At 37.2% G+C, this 23,312-nt stretch overlaps 1 protein-coding gene across 2 annotated transcripts in view; it reads left to right on the forward strand.

Moving 5' to 3' along the window:
• Positions 1-20,845, forward strand: part of SLAIN2 (SLAIN motif family member 2) — a 78,440-nt gene extending 57,595 nt beyond the window's left edge. For both annotated transcript variants that reach the window (XM_077847946.1, XM_077847947.1), the window contains 2 exons: positions 15,878-16,196; positions 17,840-20,845. In XM_077847946.1, the coding sequence (XP_077704072.1) occupies positions 15,878-16,196; positions 17,840-17,906 (386 nt within the window). In that variant the 3' untranslated portion in view covers positions 17,907-20,845. The remainder of the gene's footprint in view (positions 1-15,877; positions 16,197-17,839) is intronic.
• The last annotated feature ends 2,467 nt before the right edge of the window (positions 20,846-23,312 follow it).

Raw genomic sequence — 23,312 nt, forward strand, 5'->3', positions numbered from 1 at the left:
ATGTGTGTAGACCTCGCTAAGTAACTGGGATCATGTAACTTACTGTAGTAAAGGAGAGTAGACAAGTATTTTTGTTCTTAATCTTTTTAATAGGGGATCCCTGGGTGGCTCAGCAGTTTAGCGTCTGCCACTGGCACAGGGCATAATCCTGGAGTCCCGGGATCAAGTCCCACATCAGTCTCCCTACATGGAGCCTGCTTCTCCCTCTGCCTGTGTCTCTGCCTCTCTCTCTGTCTCTCATGAATAAATAAAATCTTTAAAAAAATAATCTTTGCTAAATAATTGAAAGGCATATCTATTTTAATAAATGTTTTCCCTCATTGGCCACAGTGGCCAGTATTTGGCAATGTGTATATTTTTATTGTATACTATATATTTGATATTTACACGTTTTAAACAATTATACAGTTAATGGAATTTATAGTTTGGACATATCACTGTGAAGACCACCATTTGGAGTATCTATTTTTTTCCATACTGCTATGTACATTTGAGATATATTATTTATAAAACATTCTCTGAATATTTATCAGCCTAAAAACAGTATATAGTTTACTCAGTTTTTCTCATTCTAAAGTGCCTATTGTATTTTCTAAATTTCAGTTAGAAAACTTACCATTTTTATTAAATGCTTGTTAAAAGACAAAAATGAATGTTTTAAAAATAGGAATCCTCATATCACCCATCATTTCATTTCAGAGGTGACTTAGACACCAAGGTTAGCATTCTTAGTCATGTCAGTTTTATAATTAGAGTTCTGATTCTTGCTCAGAGTAGATAACACAGCTTCATTTTATGCCTCGATTTAAGTGTAATTCTCAGTATCCAGAATGAGTAAAGAAAAATTATGACCAAGGTGCCTGCGTGGCTCAGTGGTTGAGCGTCTGCCTTTGGCTCGGGTCGTTAGTCCGGGGTCCTGGGATTGAGTCCCACATTGGGCTCCCCACAAGGAGCCTGCTTCTCCCTCCCTGTGTCTCTGCCTCTCTCTGTCTCTCGTGAATAAATAAAATCTTTAAAACAAGGAAAAGAAAAATTATAACCTACTGTCATAATTAATTTGGTCAGTAAAGCCTAATTAATCCCTATGGTTTAGTTAATTTATAAAGACGGCCTAGGAGATAACTGTCTTGAGTAGCATTGTTGAATATCTCTCCAGAGAACTCAGCTGCAACAGGCTGAAAGACTCCAGTATTCCTTAAATAAGGAAGGCACAGGTGGTAGTATGCCTTATAGTTTGCATAATATTATACATGTACCAACTATTTATACGTTACTCATTTGATTTTCATAGCTAACCTGTGATATTTATTAGATTTACATCTATAGATTTCTCTTTTAGGGGAGCAATACAAATGGTGTTGAATTTTTTGATTTCTGTACATTCATTACTACTATAAAGAAATACAGTCAATTGTTATGTGTTAATCTTCTATCTTGTGAATTCGCTGAACTCAGTATTTCTAGAAGTTGGGTTTTGTGTATGTGTATGTGGCTTCCTTGGGATTTTTGATGTAACAATCAAGAAGACAGTTTCTTTCTAATCTAGATGCCTTTTATTTTTATTTTCTTTCTTGCACTGACTAGAACTTCCAGCACTATAAATAAGTGGTAAGAGCATGTATTTTTGCTTTGTTCCTTTCTTAGAGGGGAAGCATTCTTTCACCATTAGGTATAAGGTTATATTTTTGTAAATGTTATTTATCAAGCTCAGGTTCCCCCATTCCTGTTTTTCTCAAAATTTTTATTGTGAATATGTGTTGAATTTTGATGCTTTTTTGCATCCGTAGGTGTGATCATGTGACTTTCCTTCAGCCTGTTGCTGTGGTGGATGACATTGATTTTCAAATTTTGAACCAATTTTGCATCCTAGAGTAATCTCCATTTGATCATGGTATATGATTTATATATGCATATATATCACTGAGTTCTATTTGCTAATAATTTGTTAAGGAGTTTTATGTCTACATTCATGAGAGAGATTGGTCTATTTGATACCTTTTTTTTTTTTTAAGATTTTATTTATTTATTCATGAGAGATACACACAGAGAGAGAGAGGTAGAAACAGGCAGAGGGAGAAGCAGGCTCCATGCAGGGAGTCTGACATGGGACTCGATCCCGGGTCTCCAGGATCACACCCAGGGCGGAAGGCGGCACTAAACCACTGAGCCACCAGGGCTGCCCTTGATACTTTGATACTGTTCTAATTTTGATACTGTTCTAATTTTGTTTTTTTCCGGCTACTTGTGTCTTTCTCTGACCCCACTCAGGCATTTGGTAGATGAGGCTTGGGGGCATTTCATTACTGATATGTGGGAATAGAAGCCCAGGTTTTCTACTCAGTCTCTGTTGGCATCCAAGGGAAAGGGGGGCCAGGTGGTGGAGGTGGGGGTTCTGGCTCCCCACTTGGTCTCCACTCACACTGTGGTGGAGGTGGTCTTGATACCACTAAGTGAGCGATCATCAAAGTCATGACTCTCTACTGGACCTTCTCTGGCACCAACCCATGACGAGAGAAAAGAACATCTGATTACTGTCTTCTCTGATACCTTCTCTGATACCTCTGATACCTAGAGAAGATATTAGGGCACCTTGTTAAACATCACAAGAATAGAAGTCTGGACATCCCATCAGCCAGCACTTACTCATGTGGGTGAGAGTAGGACTATAGTTTTTCTGTGGTGTTTGGCTAGAATAGAATAATTACCTGAAAATTTTCTTTCCTAGTTCTTTGGCTAGAGAGAGCAGACTTTTTTTTTTTTTTTTTCTCTGTCATACCTGATGGCTTTTTCAGGTTTCCAGTTTCTTCAGCTTTAATTTGGAATATATGTAACAAGAAGAAAAACCTAGCAACTCATTACCATGTCATCCCTTAGGTTGTAACGTCCCTAGGCAGTCTTCCTTTCTCCTCTCCACATCAGAATTTTATGTCTGTTTTGTATATCATGCCCAGGGTTTTAAATTATACTTAAGTGGGTGAAATAGGGAAAAATACATCTGTCCCATTTTCCCAAGTGGAAGACTGAGAGTCACATTTTTTAAAAATTTCAGGAGACAGTCATTTCCCTGGTAGTACTATTAATAGTTTAAAGGGTGGTCAGAAGTCTTTCCAGAGGAAAAGATGCCTTTCATAAAGCCTATTTTCAATATAATATTTGGGTAAGACATTCAAGACATTATAGATATATTCCAATATTTGTAAGGCTATCAAGTAGAAATGAAACACTCTTAGCCTCATTAGTGTAAATGCCTGATTTCACCATGTGCTTTACATAACTCACCATAAGAAGGAAGCCTAGGGGATCCCTGGGTGGCTCAGCGGTTTAGCGCCTGCCTTTGGCCCAGGGCACGATCCTGGAGTACTGGGATCGAGTCCCACATCAGGCTCTCGGCATGGAGCCTGCTTCTCCTTCCTCCTGTGTCTTTGTCTCTCTCTCTCTCTCTCTCTCTGTCTTGCATAGATAGATAGATAGATAGATAGATAGATAGATAGATAGATAGATAGATAGATAGAAGGAAGCCTAGGATTCTTCGGTCATCCCTCATCTAACAGATTGTCATTTACAGTGTCTTAGTGGATCTCTTAATCTGACCTCATTGCCATTTTCCCCCAACTCCCTAGACTTTTCCAGAATACTCTTTGAAGCTTATGATCCTCTGAACTTTACTGTTCTTGCTCCTGTGTGAAACCTGTGTTCCTACCAAAACAAAAGGAAAGACTACCAAATATGGAAAAAGCTAGGACTGAAGATGGCCTTTTTTTGGAGTTAGTACTAGAAGGAGGAGGTCCAGACCCCACCCTCATGAAGAGGCTAGATTAGTGCCATGGACCCTTGATTAACCAGGAAGCCTCCAGGAAGCCGCTGAAACAACTTGGGTAGAGACTAGTCTGGCAAGGGAGACAAAGGCTGGGTGTAGTGAATGGAGTTGTGAAGATATATTTGTAGTCATCTATAGAAAAGGGAATACAGATTATGTAAGGTAAAAAAAAAATCTGTGAAGATCATGGAATTTGCAATTCAGTAGTACTCAGGGCCTGTGGATATCTTCAGTTTTCTACCAGAGGAGACTAACAATTGTTGAGGACCAGGATATGATTGAGTTGAGAGCCATTATTCTCTGCCTTGGCTCTACTATAGAGTCACTTATGGAGGTTTTGTTTTGTTTTGTTTTGTTTTAACATCAACTGTATTCAATTGGAATTTTAAACACAGAGTTTGAATTTCAGCAAAAATTCACACTCATGATGCACCTGGGTAGCACAGTTGGTTGGGTGACCAACTCTTGCTTTTGGCTCGGGTTGTGATCTCAGAGTCTTGAGATCCAACCTCCCATCAGGCTCTGCACTCAACTTGGTGTCTGCTTGGAGTTTTTCTCTTCCTCTGCCTCTCACTGCTGTGTTCACTCTCTCTCTGTCTCTCTAACATAAATAAATCTTTAAACACACACACACGTTCATGTAATCACCAGTATAGTAAAGTCATAGAACATATCCATCATCCCCAAAAGTACTCCTTCCTAGTCTGTCTTTCAACCTCAAGCAAATATGTGACCTGCTTTCTGTTACCATAGAGTTGCCTTTTCTGGAATTTTATATAAATGGAGTCTTTCAATATGTGCTCTTTCATGTCTGGCATTTAATTCACTGAGCATAATTTTTAGAGTCATCCTTATTATATCATCAGTTTACTTTTATTGCTGAGTAATACTTACTTTATTGTCTGGATACACCACAGTTTGTTTACTCACTCACCTTCTGATGAAAGTTTGAACTGTGATCAGTTGAGTGGAGTGTTCTGTAAATGTCCAGCCAATCTGATGGTGGTGTGTGTCTCTGTCCTTTCTGATTTTCTATCTATTTTATCAGTTACGGAGAAGGAATAGTGTTGAAATATCTAATTGTAGACTTGTTTCCCCTCGGCTTTCAGTTATGTCAGTTTGTTTCATGTGTTTTGTACATCTGTTTTTGGATCCACACAGTTGGAATTCTTACATTCTTTTCTGAATTGGCTGCTTTAACATATGAACTCTTATCTCGTAATAATTTTTTCTGATTTTATAGACATTTCAGCTATTTCATGATTGGTTTTGTATGTTGTATCTTTTTCTGTCCTTTTATTTTAAACCTGTGTTTTTCTGACTAAAATGTGTTTTTATTTATTTTTTATTTAAATTCAATTAACATATATTATTAGTTTCAGAGGTAGAGTTCAGTGATTCTTCAGTCTCATATAACACCCAGTGCTCATTATATCACATAACTTCCTTAATGTCCACCACCCAGTTACCCTATCCTCCCACCCCCCTCCCCTCCAGCAACCCTCAGTTTGTTTCCTGTGATTAAGATTCTCTTTGGATTGTCTCCCTCTCTGATTTTGTCATTTTATTTTCCCCTCCCTTCCTTTATGATCCTCTGTTTTGTTTCTTAAATTCCACACGTAAGATCTTATATGATAATTGTCTTTCTCTGTTGACTTATTTCACTTAGCATAATACCCTCTAGTTCCATCCACATCATTGCAAATGGCAAGAATTCTGTTTTTGATGGCTAAGTAGTATTTCATTCTATATATATGGCATATCTTCTTTTTTTTTTAATACCATATCTTCTTTATCCATTCATCTGTTGATGGACATCTGGGCTCTTTCCATACTTTGGCTATTGTGGATACTGCTTCCATAAACATTAGGGTGCAGGTGCCCCTTTGGATCACTACATTTGTATCTTTGAGGTAAATACCTACTAGTGCAGTTGCTGGGTCATAGGGTAGCTCTATTTTCAACTTTTTGAGGAACCTCCGTGCTGTTTTCCAGAGTGGCTATACCAGCTTGCATTCCCACCAACAGTGTAAGGGGGCTCCCCATTCTCTGCATCCTTGGCCAACATCTGGCATTTCCTGACTTGTTAATTTTAGCTATTCTGTGTGATGTGAGGTGGTATCTCATTGTGGTTTTTGATTTGTATTTCCCTGATGCCAAGTGATGTTAAGCATTTTTTTCATGTGTCTGTTGGCCATGTGTATGTCATCTTTAGAGAAATGTCTGTTCATGTCTTCTCCCCATTTCTTGATTGGATTATTCTTTGGGTGTTGAGTTTGATAAGGTCTTTATAGATTTTTGGGCCCTATCCCTTTATCTGATAAGACATTTGCAAATATCTTCTCCCATTCTCTTGGTTGTCTTTTGGTTTTGTCAACTATTTCCTTTGCTGTGCAAAAGCTTTTATCTTTATGAAGTCCCAGTAGTTCATTTTTACTTTTGTTTCTCTTACCTTACTTCTTAGACAAGAAGTTGCTCTGGCCAACATCACACAGGTTGCTACCTGTCTTCCCCTGTAGGATTTTGATGGATATCTGTCTCATATTTAGGTTTTTCATCCATTTTGAGTCTATTTTTGTGTATAGTGTAAGAAAATGGACTAGTTTCATTCTTCTGTGGCTGTCCAATTTTCCCAACACCATTTGTTGAAGAGACTATTTTCTATTGGATACTCTTTCCTGCTAAGATCCATTTCTGGGTTCTCTATTCTGTTCCATTAATCTGTATGTCTGTTTTCATGCCAGTACCATACTGTCTTGATGATTACGGCTTTGTAATGCAACTTGAAATCCGGGATTGTGATGCCACCAGCTTTGGTTTTCTTTTTCAACATTCCTTTGGCTACTTGGTGTCTTTTCTGGTTCCATACAAATTTTAGGATTTTTTGTTCAGGTCTATGAAAAAAGTCCATGGTATTTTGATAGGAATTGCCCTGAATGTATAGATTGCTCTTGGTAGCATAGACATTTTATCAATATTTTTTCTTCCAATCCATGAGCGTGGAATGTTTATCCATTTCTTTGTGTTTTATGGTTTTTGGTGATATTGTAAATTGGATCGATTCCTTGGTTTGTCTTTCTTCAGTCTTCTTGTTAGTGTATAGAAACACAACTGATTTCTGTGCATTGACTTTTCTATCCTGCCACTTTGTTGAATTCCTGTATGAGTTTTAGCAATTTTAGGATGGAGTCTTTTGGGTTTTCCACACCGAGTATCATGTCATCTGCAAAGAGTGAGAGTTAGTCGTCATCTTTGCCAATTTGGATGCCTTCTTATTTCTTCTTCTTGTCTGATTACTGAGGCTAGGACTTCCAGTACTATGATGAACAATGGTGGTAAGAGTGATATGCCTATCATGTTCCTGGCCTTAGGGGAAAAGCTCTCAATATTTTCCCTATTGAGAATGATGTTTGCTGTGGGCTTTGTCAATATGGCTTTTGTGATATTGAGGTGTATATTTCCTGTTCCTACACTTTGAGGAATTTTAACTCAGAAAAAATGCTGTACTTTGTCAAATGCTTTTTCTGCATCTGTTGAGAGGATCATATGGTTCTTGTCCTTTCTTTTATTAATGCAGTGTATCCCATTGATTGATTGATGGATGGATGTTAAACCATCCTTGCAGCCCAGGAATAAATCCCACTTGGTCTTGGTGCATTAATCCTTTTAATGTACTGTAGGATCATATTGGCTAGCATTTATCTATCTATTTATTTATGATTTTATTTGCTTACCTGAGAGAGCGCACAAGCAGGGGGTGGGGCAGAGGGAGAAGCAGGCTCTCCACTGAGCAGGGAGCATGACTCAGGGCTCAGTCCCAAGACCCTGAGATCATGACCCCAGCCAAAGGCACCACTTAACCTACTTGAGCCACCCAGGAACCCCTGTATTAGCTAGTATGTTGGTGAGAATTTTTGCATCCAAGTTCATCAGGGACACTGGTCTGAAATTCTCCTTTTTGGTGGGGTCTTTGTCTGGTTTGGGGATCAAGGTAATGCTGGCCTCATGGAAAGTGTTTGGAAATGTTCCTTCCATTTCTGTTTTTTGAAACAGCTTCAGAAGAATAGGTATGAATTCTTTAAATGTATGGTGGAAATCCCCTGGAAGGCTATTGGGCCTTGAACTCTTTGGTTGGGAGATATTTGATTACTGCTTCAATTTCCTTGCTGGTTATGGGTCTGTTCAGGTTTTCTATTTCTTCCTGTTTCAGTTTTGGTAGTTTATACGTCTCCAGGAATGTATCCGTTTCTTCCAGTTGCCTAATTTGTTGGCTTATAGTTTCTTATAATATGTTCTTATAATTGTTTGTATTTCTTTGGTGTTGGTTGTGCTCCTCTTTCATTCATGATCTTATTTATTTGGGTCCTTTCTCTTCTTTTAGATAAGCCTAGCCAGGGGCTTCTCCATCTTATTAATTCTTTCAAAGAACCAGCTCCTTATTTCGTTCATCTATTCTGCTGTTCTTTTGGTTTCTATTTCATTGATTTCTGCTCTAATCTTTATTAATTCTCTTTTCCTGCTGGGTGTAGGCTTTCATTGCTGTTCTTTCTCTAGCTCCTTTAGGTGTTGCGGTTAGGTTGTGTATTTGAGATCTTGTTTTTTGAGAAAGGTTTATATTGCTATATACTTCCCTCTTAGGACTGCCTTTGCTGCATTCCAAAGTTTTGAACAGTTGTATTTTCATTTTCATTTGTTTCCGTGAATGTTTTAAATTCTTCTTTAATTTCCTCATCAATCTATTCATTCTTCAGTGGGATGCTCTTTAACCTCCATGTATCTGAGTTCTTCCCAAATTTCCTTTTGTGATTGAGTTCAAGTTTCAAAGCACGGTGGTCTGAAAATATGCTGGGAATGATCTCAGTCTTTTGGTACCGGTTGAGACCTGATTTGTGAACCAGTATGTGATCAGTTCTGGAAAATGTTCCATGTGCACTCAAGAAGAATGTGTATGCTGTTGATTTCGGGTGGAATAGCTCTGAATATATATGTGAAACCCATTTGGTCCAGTCTGTCATTCAGAGCTCTTGTTTCCTTATTATCTTCTGCTTAGATTATCTGTCCATTGCAGTGAGTAGGGTGTTAAAGTCCCCCTCTCTATTATTATCAATAAGTTTCTTTAATTTTGTTATTAATTGGCTTATATAATTGGTTTATATAATTTATCCCATGTTAGGAGTATAAATATTTATAATTGTTAGATCTTCTTGTTGGATAGACCCTTTTTATGATATAGTGTCTTTTTTCATGTTTTATTAGTGTTTGGTTTACAGTCTGATCCAAGGATTGCCACCCCAGCTTTCTTTTGATGTCCATTGGTGATAAAATGGTTTTCCACCTCCTTCTTTGAATCTGGAAGTGTCCTTGTGTCTAAAATGAGTCTCTTGCAGACAACATATTGATGGGTCTTGCTTTTTTATCCAATCTGATACCCTGTGTCTTTTGATGGGGCATTTGGCCCATTTACATTCAAAGCAACTATTGAAAGATATTAATTTAATGCCATTGTATTACCTGTAAAGTCACTGTTTCTGTATATTGTCTCTGTTCCTTTCTGGCCTATATTACTTTTGAGCTCTCTCTTTGCTTAAAGGATCCCCTTTCTTGCAGGTCTGGCTTAGTGATCCTAAATTTTTTTAGTTTCTGTTTGTCCTGGAAGCTTTTTATCTCTTCTTCTAATTTGAATGACAGCCTTACTGGATAAAGTATTCTTGGCTGCATATTTTTCTCATTTAGTATCCTGAATATATGCCAGTCCTTTCTGGCCTGCCAGGTCTTTGTGGATAGGTCTGCTGCCAGTCTAATGTTTCTATGCTTTTACATTACAGACCTCTTGTTCCAAGCTGCTCTCAGCATTTTCTTTGTCTCTGAGATTTACAAGCTACACTAGTATATGTTGAGGTATTGACCTATTTTTATTGACTTTGCGGGGGATTCTCTGTGCCTCCTAGACTCAAATGCCTGTTTCTTTCCCCAGATTAGGGAAGTTTTCACCTATAATTTGCTCCAGTATGCCTTCTGCTCCTCTCTCTCTCTCTCTCTCTTTCCTTTTCTTCTGGGATCCCAATTATTCTAATATTGTTTGGTTTTATGTTACCACTTATCTCTCGAATCCTCCCCTTGTGATCTTATAGTTGTTTATCTCTTTTTCTCAGTTTGTTTATTCTCCATCATTTTGTCTTCTATATCAATAATTCTCTTTTGCCTCATTTATCCTAGCAGTTAGAGCCTCCATTTTAGATTGCATATCATTAGTAGCCTTTTTAAATTTCAACTTGATTAGATTTTAGTTATTTCTCCAGAAAGGGATTCTCTAGTATTTTCTATGCTTTTTTGTCAAGCGCACATAGTATCTTTTAATCATTATTCTGAACTCTAGTTCTGTTACCTTACATACATCCATACTGATTAGGTTTCTGGCAGTTAATATGCCTCTAGATATCTATCTCTCTCTCTCTCTCTCTCTCTCTCTCTCTCTCTCTCTCCCCCCTCCCTCCCTCCCTCCCTCTCTCTAAGATTTTATTTATTCATGAGAGAGAGAGGCAGAGACACAGGCAGAGGGAGCAGTAGGCTCCCTGCAGGGAGCCGGATGTAGAACTCGATTCTGGATCCTGGGATCACACCCTGAACCAAAGGCAGACACCCAACTGCTGAGCCACCCAGGTATCCCTCTAGTTCTCTTTTTTGAGGTGAGTTTTTCCATCCTGTCATTCTTGCAGAAAGTGGTCACTTTTCTATTTGTAGAATTGCAGCAATTCTTAGATCACCAGTTGAGTTTACAGGTGTTCAGAATGATTTGATAGCTATCTGACTAAATTCCTGGGACCTGATGAAGCTGAGGTCTCCTCCTCCTCCACCATCTTGGAAAGTCCTCTCTAAAATCTTTCTTTTAGATGGCATGTTGCTCTGGCTTTTCTGTGGGTACCAACAATCATTACCTTTTCATTTTAGTGATTACTATTCAGAGTTAATGCAGTTATCAATATGGTTGGCTTAAAATCTACCTACCATCTTTCAGTTTGTTTTCTCTCTGTCCTTTCAGATCTTTGTTCCTTTATTCCCTCCTCTTTTATTATTCTGGAATAGCTGAGTACCTTTTAACATTACATTTTATTTTTATTGTTGGCTTATTTTTCATATATCACTTTTTTTTTTTTTTGCAAATTTAGCTTATTAGTTTATTCTCAATAGGCCACTTCATTATCATATAAGAACCACATAACAGTATACTTCCATTCCTTGTGCCACTTGTCATCTATTTTAATTCTACATAGGTATTAAATCCCAGAGTATTTTCTTTTAATTTTATTTATTTATTCATGAGAGACACAGAGAGAGGCAGAGACCTAGGCAGAGGAAGAAGTAGGCTCCCTGTGGAGCACGGAGCCCAATGTGGGACTCAATCCCGGGAGACCAGGATCACGACCTGAGCTGAAGGCAGATGCTTAACCATATTATCACCCAGGTGCCACCAGAGTATGTTTTTGTTTTTATTTTAAACTTATCTTTCAGTGAAACTTTAAAATGATTTAAAACTGTTATTTTTTAATGATCTTTATATTTCCTAATATATTTACCATTCCTGGCACTATTGGTTTATACAGATAGCATTTGGTATCATTTTCCTTGTGCTGAAGAACTTCCTTTAACATTTCTTTTAGTGAAAGACTGCTGGCAATCCCTTTTCTCAGCTTTTGTTTGTCTTTAAAAGTCTATATTTTGACTTTAGGGTTTGGGTTTTTTTTTTTTTTTATAAGATTTTATTTATTTATTTGACAGAACACAAGTCGGCAGAACAACAGGCAGAGGGAGAGGGAGAAGCAGGCTCCCCGCTGAACAGAGAGCCTGATGGGGGCTCAATCCCAGGACTCTGGGATCATGAGCTGAGCCGAAGGCAGATACTTAACTGACTGAGCCACCCAGGTGCCCCTCGACTTTAGTTTTGAAAAGAAATTTTGAATATATGCTCTCCAGTGTTTATAACAGCATTATCTACAATAGCCAAATTATGGAAACAGCCCCAGTGTCCATTGACTGATGAATGGATAAAGAAGATGTATGTATATTTACAGTAGAATATTAGCCATAAAAAGGAATGAAATCTTCCCATATGCAACATCGTAGATGGAGCTAGAGAGTATTATGCTAAGCGAAATAAGTCCGAGAAAGACAAATACCATATTATTTCACTCATATGTAGAATTTAAGAAACAAACCAAATGAACATAGGGGCAAAAAAAGAGAGACAAACCAAGAAATAGACTCTTAATTATAGAGAATAAACCAATGATACCAGAGGGGAGGTAGGTGGAGGAATGGGTTGAATGAAGATTAAGGAGTGCACTTGTGATGACCACAGGGTGATGTATGGAAGTGTTGAACCACTATATTATACACCTGAAACTAATACAGTGTGTTAACAGAAATTGGAAATAAAAACTTAAGATAATTTTTCTGGATGTAGAACTTTATTTTTTGAATGTAGAACTTTAAAACAGGCTTTTAAGCACTTTAACAATGTTACTCTGTTGTCTTTTGGTTTACCCCATTTCTTTTGAGAAGTCCATGATACTTTATCTTGGTTCCTCTGTTTAAAAAGAAAAGGTCCTTTAAGATTTTAAAATTTATTATTCATCTTAGGAACTTGGCAACAGTGTTCCTTAATACGGTGTTCTCTGTGTTAACTTGTGCTTGGGGTTTTTTGAACTATTTAAATATGTAAGATTATAGTTTTTACCAAATTTGGAAGATTTTCAACCACTCTTCAAATATTTTCTGTCCCTCTCATACCCCTACTCCATCTGGGACCCTGATTGCATATATTAGACTGTATGATCTCAACCTAGGTTACTAAAGGTTTTTTTTTTGGTTTTTTTTAGTTTTTTTATTTTCTGTATGCTTTTATTTAAGTAATTATGTTGTATCTTCAGGTGCTTCTTCTGTAGCATCTAAATTGCTATTAATTTCCATCAAGTAAACTTAGCATTTTGGATATATTTTTCATCTTTAAAAGTTTTGCCCAATTCTTCTAAAAATCTTTATTTCTCTTTACACTTTTCTTTATATCCTTAGAAATATATATATTACTCTTGGTTTGGGCTACTATGTATATTATATATAGTTATTTTCAAAGTCTTTACCTGCTAATTCAGTCAGCCTTATGACTTGTCTGTGTTGACTAATTTTTATCCTGGTTTTGGTTATCATATTTCTTTTTCTTTTAAGATTTTATTTATTTATTCATGAGATACACAGAGACAGGCAGAGACACAGGCACAGGGAGAAGAAGCAGGCTCCCTGCAGGGAGCCCAGTGTGGGACTCAATCCCAGGACCCTGGGATCATGACCTGAGTCAAAGGCAGATACTCAACCGCTGAGCCATCCAGGTGCCCCTTTCTATTTCTTTATGTGTCTATTGTTCTTTTATTGGATAGTAGACATTGTTGTGAAGTTGTATTTTCTGTGCTGGATATTGTTATTTTCTTTTAAATAATTTTGGGCTTTGGAGCACCCGGGTGGCTCAGTTGGTTAAGCATCCAACTCTTGATTTCAGCTCAGGTCATGATCTCAGGGCTGATTGAGCTTTGCATTAGGCTCCACACTGAGGCGTAGAGACTGCTTAAGATTCTCTCCCTCCCTCTGACTCACACACATGCATGTGTACCCTTTCTGAATAAATAAATAGTGTTGAGCCTTATTGTGGCAAGCATTTATTTGTGGGTCAGTTTGGTCCATGATAGCAGGGATCAACAAACATTTTCTTAAAGGGCCGGGTAGTTAATATTTTAGGACTGTGGGTCATATGGTCTGTGTTAAAACTACTCCCCTCTTCTCTTGTAGCTGGAAAACTGCCATAGACAATATATGAATACCATGTTCTGACAAAACTTTATTTACAAAAACAGTTAACTTGCCTATGAGTGATGGTTTGGTAACCTCTGCTTTAGAGGCTTATTTTAAGTTTTATTAGAATAGATTTTGAGTAGCTTTATTCTAGGACTCAGTTATTCCTTTTGGAGTGTCTCCTGATTGCCCTGGATATTCAGCAAGGATTCTTTAACTGGTTGAAACTCAAATGCTTTTTAGTGAGCTTTGTTTATAATGTCTCAGTCTTCCTCTGGTCAGTCTCATGGAGCTTCACTTGGTATATATATATAGCACAATATTTAGCCAAAGATTCAAGCAGACACTTCAGCTGAGTTATAAAGGTCATCTGGAGCAGCTCCCTCTTCTAAGATACTCTGCTCCTCAAATTCCAACTGTTGTCTTCTCAGCTCAGCAAGATAACTATGATCTGCTCAGGATCTTCCTTCTTGTTCTGTATTCCAAAAAGCATCTCCTTCCCTCCCAAAAAGCCAGTGTGCTCACAGGGCTTACCACATTTACGTTCCTTTTCTAGGGAATTAGAGTTCTGTAACTGCCTGTTGTCCAGTATTCGAAAACTTTTGTATATTTTGTCCAGTTGCATAGGTGTTTACAGCAGGAAGGTAACTCCTTCCCAGTTTTGCCATCATGGCTTAAAGTTCCTGTGATGGCTTTAATATAAATAGCTGAGTTGCATTCTAGACTAGACTTTGTGGAGGTGGTGCCTGGGTTTCTGTATTCTTTTTTAAAAAGCTCCTTGGGATTCTGATGCATAATCAATTATAAGAATCATGGCTCTAGAGTTTTGGATCCAAGCAGAGATCATTTGAGCCCATCAAGTACTGAGGCTTAATATATCTTAAGCACAGAAAAGCTGACATTTGGGACTTAAACAGGAGGCAAGAAAGGTCATTGGGGAAAGAAAGGGGGCTATGTATAAAAAATCTTATCAAAAGGAAGGTGAGAGGAATTTTGCCTATTGGGGAGTTTTGAAGCTGAAATTTATCCTCTCTTCTTTCAGAGAGCAGAAGAAAATAGTGACCAGATTCATCCATTCTTTCCTTTCCTACTAGCTACTGGGTCAGACCTTACTGTTACCCACACCATTTAGACAGATTAGTAGAAGTGAGGAAGATAGAATTGTGTAGAATAATCTATTTCTATAGTCTTAGAACCAAGGCTTTCCCTTCAGTCATATCCTCCTCAAACTAATGGAGGAGGGTGAGAGAGAATAGAGTGACCTGAGTCTCAGTCTCATCAGTCCTCCCTTTCATCTTCCCCCTCTCCATTTTCTTCACTTCTCAAATTATTCAATAAGCAAGTCAAAGTACATTTTTTAATTTACATTTTGTGTGTGTGTAGCCATCCAAAAACACTTGAAAAAAGTAAAATTGATGCCCTTTTAGAGTTGACTAGCTAAACCGAATAAACAGGGAATGATGAATTTGTCCCCTAGGAGATCTGAACTTATAACAAACATTAAGGGACAATTGCAAGAATAAAATTTATTTGAAGTCCTATTTTTGACTTAAAAATTGATGCAAATTTTATATTTTATCCTTTCATATATCAGTATTTAATTTAAAAGTTAAAATTTTAACTTACACAATTGCCATTCCAGAAGAATGTACCATCTTTATTCTGTACATATCTTGATATGCCCTTAGATTTATAACTTCTCTGCTTGGTGAAGTACAACAATAGAAGCTGTTTTGTTTTGTTTTTAATGTTTTATTTACAAGTCTTAAGTTACTGTAAGTGATACAGGATTTTGAGAGGTATAGTGACCAGATACTTGATACTGTTTACGTGTATTTTTTTTTTTTTTTGAAGAGATTATGTTTCAAATTCTAATTAACCATGTGGTAGTCAACCATTTTTTCATTTCTACAGTATGGGCCAGGTTAGTTGCTACAGCGAAGTACAATCCTACAATGCCTTTTCTAGTGTTGTGGGTTCCTAGACACATTTTGTGAAAGATAGTTGCAGTCCTCTGAATAAAGATTTGGTTATTTAATACTTACCAGTTATCTTGTTTTGTTAGCCCAGAAATACTCTTTATTCCTTGCATTTCTGTAGAGTGAGTTTTCATGAATACAGATGTACTGGTAGCCTAGTCATCAAGTGTAATACAAAGCATTGGTTTCACCTACACTTGGTTCATACTAAAAACATTGATTTTTCTTTGCCATTCTGCAGTACCTTCTCCAGGCAAATTCCGCTCCCCTGCAGCACCATCTCCTTTGGCTCTCCGGCAACCAGTAAAAGCATTTAGTAACCATGGCTCTGGTTCTTCTGGTAGCCAAGAAACAACACAGCTCACACAGACCACCTCCTCACCTGGGCCTCCCCTGGTTCAGAACACAGTCCCAGCAAACCCTCCCAACAATATCAACAGCACTACTCTGACCAGACCTGCAGGGACAACCGCGATGAGAAGTGGCTTGCCCAGACCCAGTGCCCCTTCTGCTGGGGGTATACCAGTGCCTCGCAGCAAACTTGCACAGCCTGTTCGCAGGTAAGTGGCACATGTTCTCTTTCAACAGTCTTGAGCATAGGAAAGTGAGTAGGTTGGAATTATGTTCATCACTGCATGTGGTAGCAAACCCAGAGAGTCCTAATGGGTTCCCATTAGAGTCTTAGTAGAACTGGAATAAAACATTACTTTGTTGTTTTAAAGAAATCTTCACTTAAGACACTAGGGTATCATACCACTTTGTTCAACTAAAATTCGCCTGGGTACCTAATGTCATCAGGCATCTGCAAGAATCCCTAGAAAAAATTGTTAAAACGACTCAATTTGGTTGTGATATTTGTTCATTTTGAAAATGTTATTCAATAAAGATAAGCTTATTAGAACTTAGAGTGAGATTTAAGATAAAACTTCTAGTTATCAAATCTGAGTATTATCTAAGAGGGTGGTTTTCAGACTTTGATATAACACAGAATCTTCTGTAGAATTTATATAAATGTAGAGGCCTAAATTTCACCCCCCAGGAAACAGATCTAGCTAATATGAAGGCCAAAATCTGTGGATAATTTTTTTGTTGTTTGTTGAATCTTCAGGTGATTCTGAGGCCAGCCAGGTTGGGAACCATGCGTCTGTGTAATCGTAGTATCTGCCTTTCAGGATGTGAACCACCATCAGTAAACTTAGTATCTGTCTTTCAGGATGTGAACCACCATCAGTAAAATAATCAAACTTTAAATATTTATTTGTATGGGAAAAAATGGCTTTCTTCTTGTAAACATTTAAACTGAGTTACCCAAATCTTTCATTGTAAGATAAATATATTACAGTTCTGAATTCAGTAGTAATATACAACAGCCTTTTGCTGTGACCTCTGCTGAATAACTGATACGTATCTTATTGAATTTTTACATTAACATTAAACATTACAATAACATAAACATTAAATCCTTATTATCTCTCTTTTTCAGAGAAGAATATTGAAATTTAATGAGGTTAAGTAAATTGTCTGAGACTAGACAACTAATAAGGCTTCAGTTCTAAGTATGTCTGACTTAAAAGTCCACATAAGCCCTATGCCATTTTACCTTTCTAGTGATGGTGACACTGTCTACTCTTATGTTCATAATTCTGCCCCCCTCAAATTAAGTAATTAAAAGGTCGGTGATAAAAAATATAAAAGGTTGGTGATCTGTGCTGTTGGAAGAGACGAGACAGTCTTTTCCTTTCTTTTTTTTTTTTTCTTAAGACTTTTTATTTATTCATGAGGAACACAGAGAGGAGAGAGAGAGAGGCAGAGACACGGGCAGAGGGAGAAGCAGGCTCCATGCAGGGAGCCTGACGTGGGATTCAATCCCGGGTCTCCAGGATCAGGCCCTGGGCTGAAGGTGGCGCTAAATCGCTGAGCCACCTGGGCTGCCCTCATTTCCTTTCTTTTACTATAGTAGCTGTGTTAACAAAAAAGCTGTTAGTGAAGTCACCTGATGCCCAGTAAAACTTGAAGGTTGTGGAAATGCCAAGTGTGGGGAAAATTGTGCTAATAGGCTGTTTAGAGTTTTGACCTTAGTAGTCCCCTGGAACAGCCTTCATTGGATCGGGATGCCACTGCAAAGTAATTAATATATGTGGGAAATTATATGGTAACACTTCATAAAACCTTGCAAATCACTGTATAAAATTGCTTTTTTCAGATCCTTGCCAGCTCCTAAAACCTATGGTAGCATGAAAGATGACAGTTGGAAAGATGGCTGTTACTGACCAGCAAAGATGAGAATGCAGAGATCCACAGCTTCTTGGATACCCCTTCACCAGGCTAAAAGACAACTTTTATATGCAGACTGTTCAGATAAGACTCTTGGGATTTATAAATCCCAGCCCTCTCTGTCTTAATTAGCACAAACTGACAGAGATGATCAAGCAGCACTTTAATGACATTTAACATCAGATGTGTTTGGTAATCATACAATCACTCTTCATGGAATCACATTTAGTTTTGTTTAATAGAAACTAAGTTGATTTTTTTAATATTTGACAGAGGCCAATATCTGGGCAAAAAACTAACGGATGCCAAAGAGAAATGCCCATTTGTAAATGAGAGAATACCTTTGTGCACAAGAAAATGGTGAATTCAAGCTATCCAAAACTTCACATTCAACCTAATTTACTGTATAAATAGTATCAATAAATATTTGTGTTAATGAGAACTAATATTCTGACTAATTATCTAAAACGTTTCACTAGTGTTTCACTAGTACTCCAAGAAACTAGATTGAGATGGAGGGGAGCATGGGGGTGGGAAGAAATCTAGGCTAGAGATTTCAAACATAATACCTAAATTTGTGAGCATTCTACAAATTATTTTTGCAGATTCAACCGAAAAATTGTCATTTTGTTTAATCTTGAGTTTTGGATGTAGCTCATATATCACCACCACCAGATAATGTTACACCGTGCATCCACCATGTTGCATTGACACATCGGACTTCTGTGTGTTTGTGTTGATTGCCAAAAGGGCTTACTATCAGTTGTACAATCTTTCTAAACTTTATAGCTCCTGGCTCAGGAAAGATAGCCTTTGCTGTTGAAGCCAACTTCTTCACATGCTATTATATCTGTTACAGAACTAAGAGATCGTGTTTTATTAGCAGGTTTCCATGATAGGAAAGAGCAAGTAGTAAGTGTCTTTCTTCTTGATATGAACAACACTGCCTCAGTGCTTACAACCTGGAACAAAACCATGCCATGAGAGAGAGGGGGGAAATCTATGCACTTAACTTATAAAATCTCTGGTAATGACAGTTGTATTGTTACTGTTAATTGACGCAACGGTCTGTTAGGTGGTAGGAAGCTATAGCCTGCTGAATCCTACTTACGTTGATCCGCTCTAACCTAGGTAACTGTAGAAAACCTCCTTTGGAAATACTGTCCCTTTTGACTTTGGATTCTGCCTTACATTAATTTTTACATTTTTGGTAACAAGTGAAACCCACTACATTTGACTCTAACCTGTTAAATGCTTGCTCTCCAGTGGCCCTTAAGTATATCCTGGAAATCACTTATTTCGGTTTTATTAGACAATTACCAGACTAAAACTTTCTTCAGCAGGCTTCTCATTTTTCATGGTGAGGTCTGTTTTAAAATATTTTATTTGAATGGCTCTGAAATATTGGCAATCAGGTTACCCTAAAGGATTGTAGAGATTTGAACATAAGTTCATTTCCTTTTAGTCAAAGACATTCTGTAAGTTGGCAAAAGAAACTGAGAGACTTAATATTCAGGATAGCATTGATAGGTTGAGAGAATGACACAATCTTTGAAGCCACGACCCACATTCTGCTATGACACCGTGGTATTTTTTATCAGCTTGATCAGTAGGGAGTCATTCAGTTAGCACACGCAGCTGGAGATTTAAACTGCCAGTGCTAGTGTATTTTGATGTATAATGCAAGGAAGAAATTTTATCCTTGAATTTGAGGGTGATGGGTGTGGGTCAGGGAAGGGGTGGCACCAGAATTCCACATGATGATGAACATGTTGCTTTTCAGAGGAAGATAAAGAAAGCATCTGCTTCAGGTGGGGGGTATCTCATGTAAAAATCTAAAAGAACTAGCCACTGTCTCTTTTGAAAACCATATATACACAAAACAAAAATAGGTCTCCGTTTCAGTGCAACATTGCAAAAGAAAAATATGCTGCAATCTAATAATTACAAGGAATTTTTAACTCTATTTGAAACACCCATTATATTAAGTTAGATTTTCTGTTTCAGACGGAGTATTCAGGTTATTTAACTTTGTTTTTAAATGGCTGCATCAGAAAAAAAAGTATTTTTTTTTTAATTAAAATACTTCATCACTTGTTAAAAACATACTTGGATCTGAGTTGGGTAAAGCATTATTTTACCTGCTGTTGTACTACCACAGACTATTGGCTTTTAGGTTCCTAAAGAGAAAAATTGCCTTTTTACTAGAAAGCCTTTGTGTATTGCCAATTTTTCTGTTTGGGAAAATCTAAGGATTCACTGTGGTTAGTCTTACAGAAGAAATGTGGATTTGATAAACTAGTGCCTATGATTTTAACTTATGTTTGATATATAGTAGTAAGGGTTTTATGAATGTTGATTATTTTTCTGTGCCAACAGCCCAGAATTGTCACTTATATGTAAGCAGAAAGCTTTGAGCTCTGCTTCCAAAGTTATTTAATTTTCTCAGTGTTTGAATGTTATTTTTTTGTAAGTGTGTTAATAAAAGTGTAAAAAATTGGAAAAAATATAAATATTCTTAACTCAAGCATTTGCTGGATCATTTTTCTACAGAACTTGTTTGTATAATATAAAACACTCTCTGAAGAGTTGACTTTTTTCAGTTTTCATTCCCTGGAAATCACATTTTGTAAAACTGGGGACCATTCATAATTGTCAGATACTTTTTAAAATTATCTCAATACATCACTTTTATAAAAGAGTTTTTTTGAAAGGAAATTAGATACATATGTGTCCCCAGACATTTGTATAACTCTAGGATGATCTAGACTATGTATGTTTAAATTTTTATTGAATGTACAGACATCCATTTTTGACATTACGCATGGTCCTTTTAGATCACATGAAGTTTGATTTGCAAACATTTCTATAGCTGAACTTGTATGTGTGGTTGCCTCCTTAATAAAACAGCCTGACCATAATGTTTATCATTAAATTTATATTTGTTTTTTCAAGTGTTTATGAATTTCTGGATATGGTAAGATTTCCCACCCCAAGTTGCCTACAATTGGTTTTAATAAATTACTCAGTTGAGTTTTTTAAACACACACACCCAAGTCATACTGCCCTTTCAAACTTGATCTTCAGGATGGATGTATTCTCCTTGTCCTAGTTATTTCATATTTGAATTATTTGGAGTATATAGTTTACTCAAAATTGGTATGGAAACTTGTCACCTGCTGTGAATTGATACCTACTTTTAAAAAGCATTAAAAAAAAAAAAGCATATGTAAAACAAGCAAAAAGCCATTATGTAAGAGTTTCCAAAAGGGAAAATTAATACATTGTCAAACCAAATATATTTAATTAATCATGTGCATTTTTCTCTTATGGATAAATGGGAAAAAATCCAGAATTATACTGTTTAATTGGTTCCGACATTCCTTTTGGAAGTTTTTACTGTCCTTACATTACAATTAGTTTCATTATTACAGCATAGAGAAATGATATCATGTTTGAATTTTCCCTCAAGCCAACCCAAAAACTTCTAAGAACTGTTTGTTTGGTTTTTTAAAAAGATTTTATGTATTTATTCATGAGACACAGAGAGGCAGAGACCTAGGCAGAGGGAGAAGCAGGGTCCCTGCGGGGAGCCCGATGCGGGCCTCATCCCAGAATCCCAGCATCACGCCCTGAGTCAAAGACAGAAGCTCAACTGCTGAGCCACCCAGGCGTCCCTAAGAACTGTTTAAAATTAAATGTCAGTGTTCTTGTAAGTCAACAAATGAGAAATTTTCTTAAATTCCTTACATACCCAGTACAACGGAAAAACCCACATGAGGGTTCTTGTGAGATATTTGCTATATCAAAGTTTAGCTTTGAGTTACAAAAGCAGAATAAATGATGGAGAAACTAACTTTGAGGTAGGTAGTGAACAGGATGTTCACATGAGCATGAGGCCACAGTTAGCAACCCCTAATGTATTTTTAATGATCCTAAATATAGGATCCTAAATATAAGTCTGAGTGGACTAAGTGGTCCTCTGGTTACTAGTCTGAAAATGGAACAGATTTCACTGTGGACTTTATTTAATACAACTCAGTTTAAAACTGTTAAGTGCATGCCAATTTTAAACCAATTCTTTATCCAAACTGGCTAAACTTAGCATTTTCTCTTTTTAAAGAACACAAAAATCTTTATTTGATTTTGAAAGTAATAGAGACTCATTGCTTCAAAAACTGAAAAAATAAATATAAATGATCCCACTTTTTTCACCTTAGGTCCTGCAATCCCACCATCCAGAAATAAATATTGAAGTGCTGACATGCTTATAAAATGCTAAATGGAAGAGTAAAAAATCTTCTGTTTAGGATGAGAAAATATTTCAACAGGAGTTTGCTTTTGAACAGAGGTGTACATTAACTGATATTGAGAGCTTGACCCACATTTCTCCATTCCTGATTGCAGATATTTCTTGCTGATACTAAAAAATCTGTCATATATATTGCTTGCATCTTTATAATGTTGGTTTTTCTTATGAAAAATTATGCTTACTGTAGAACACCAGAGAAATATAAAAGAAGAAAAAGCACTTAATTCCACAGGTAATCAGCCACTTAAATTTGAGGATATTGTCTTTTGTTTTTTCGTCTTACGAAATTTGGATCATGTTCGTGGTTGACACTGTAAATTTTTCTTAACTCTGAGGTCACTGCCATCATTTAGATGGATTCTGCTGGGGGAAGAGTTCCAGAAAGAATATACAAATACTAGTTCCAAAACTTCAACAAACCAGTATCCTAGTTCTTCACATAGTATCTTGTATTGACACTCGAACTCCCCACCCCCCACCCACCGCCAACAGTCTACCAAGCTGAATTGAGAGTATTTATTGAATACAATTCGTTTTAAAACAAAATAGCTTTTAAAAAATAATAGGCACAACCAAATAAAGAATTGAGATAATCTAGATTAGAGTTCTCAATCCAGCGTCACCTGATTGGCTGTTAAAACACAGATTTCTGCACCCCACCCCAAGCGTGCCTATTCAAAAATAGGATTCTAGTCCTGAGAACAAAACTTCTAGGAATAGGATTCCTCAACACAGGTACCCATTTCTGTACTAATTGACTGTGGTCAAGTGATCAGGGTTAATTAAAAGCCATGCAGCTCCTATGAGAACATGGATGGAATGAGGGAGGAAGACCATTTTCCATGAAAGTGGTGCGGTCCCCAGTAAGTGGGCTGAGTCTTGGGCAAACAAAACAATAGATGCACCACAAATCTCTGCACTTCATATATGACTCCTGGGTGGCTCAGCCGTTTAGCGCCCCCTTCAGCCCAGGGCCTGATCCTGGAGACCCGGGATCGAGTCCCGCATGGGGCTCACTGCATGGAGCCTGCTTCTCCCTCTGCCTGTGTCTCTGCCTCTCTCTGTGTCTCTCATGAATAAATAAATAAAT

Source organism: Canis aureus, chromosome 14, assembly GCF_053574225.1.
Source record: "Canis aureus isolate CA01 chromosome 14, VMU_Caureus_v.1.0, whole genome shotgun sequence".
NCBI lineage: Eukaryota > Metazoa > Chordata > Mammalia > Carnivora > Canidae > Canis > Canis aureus.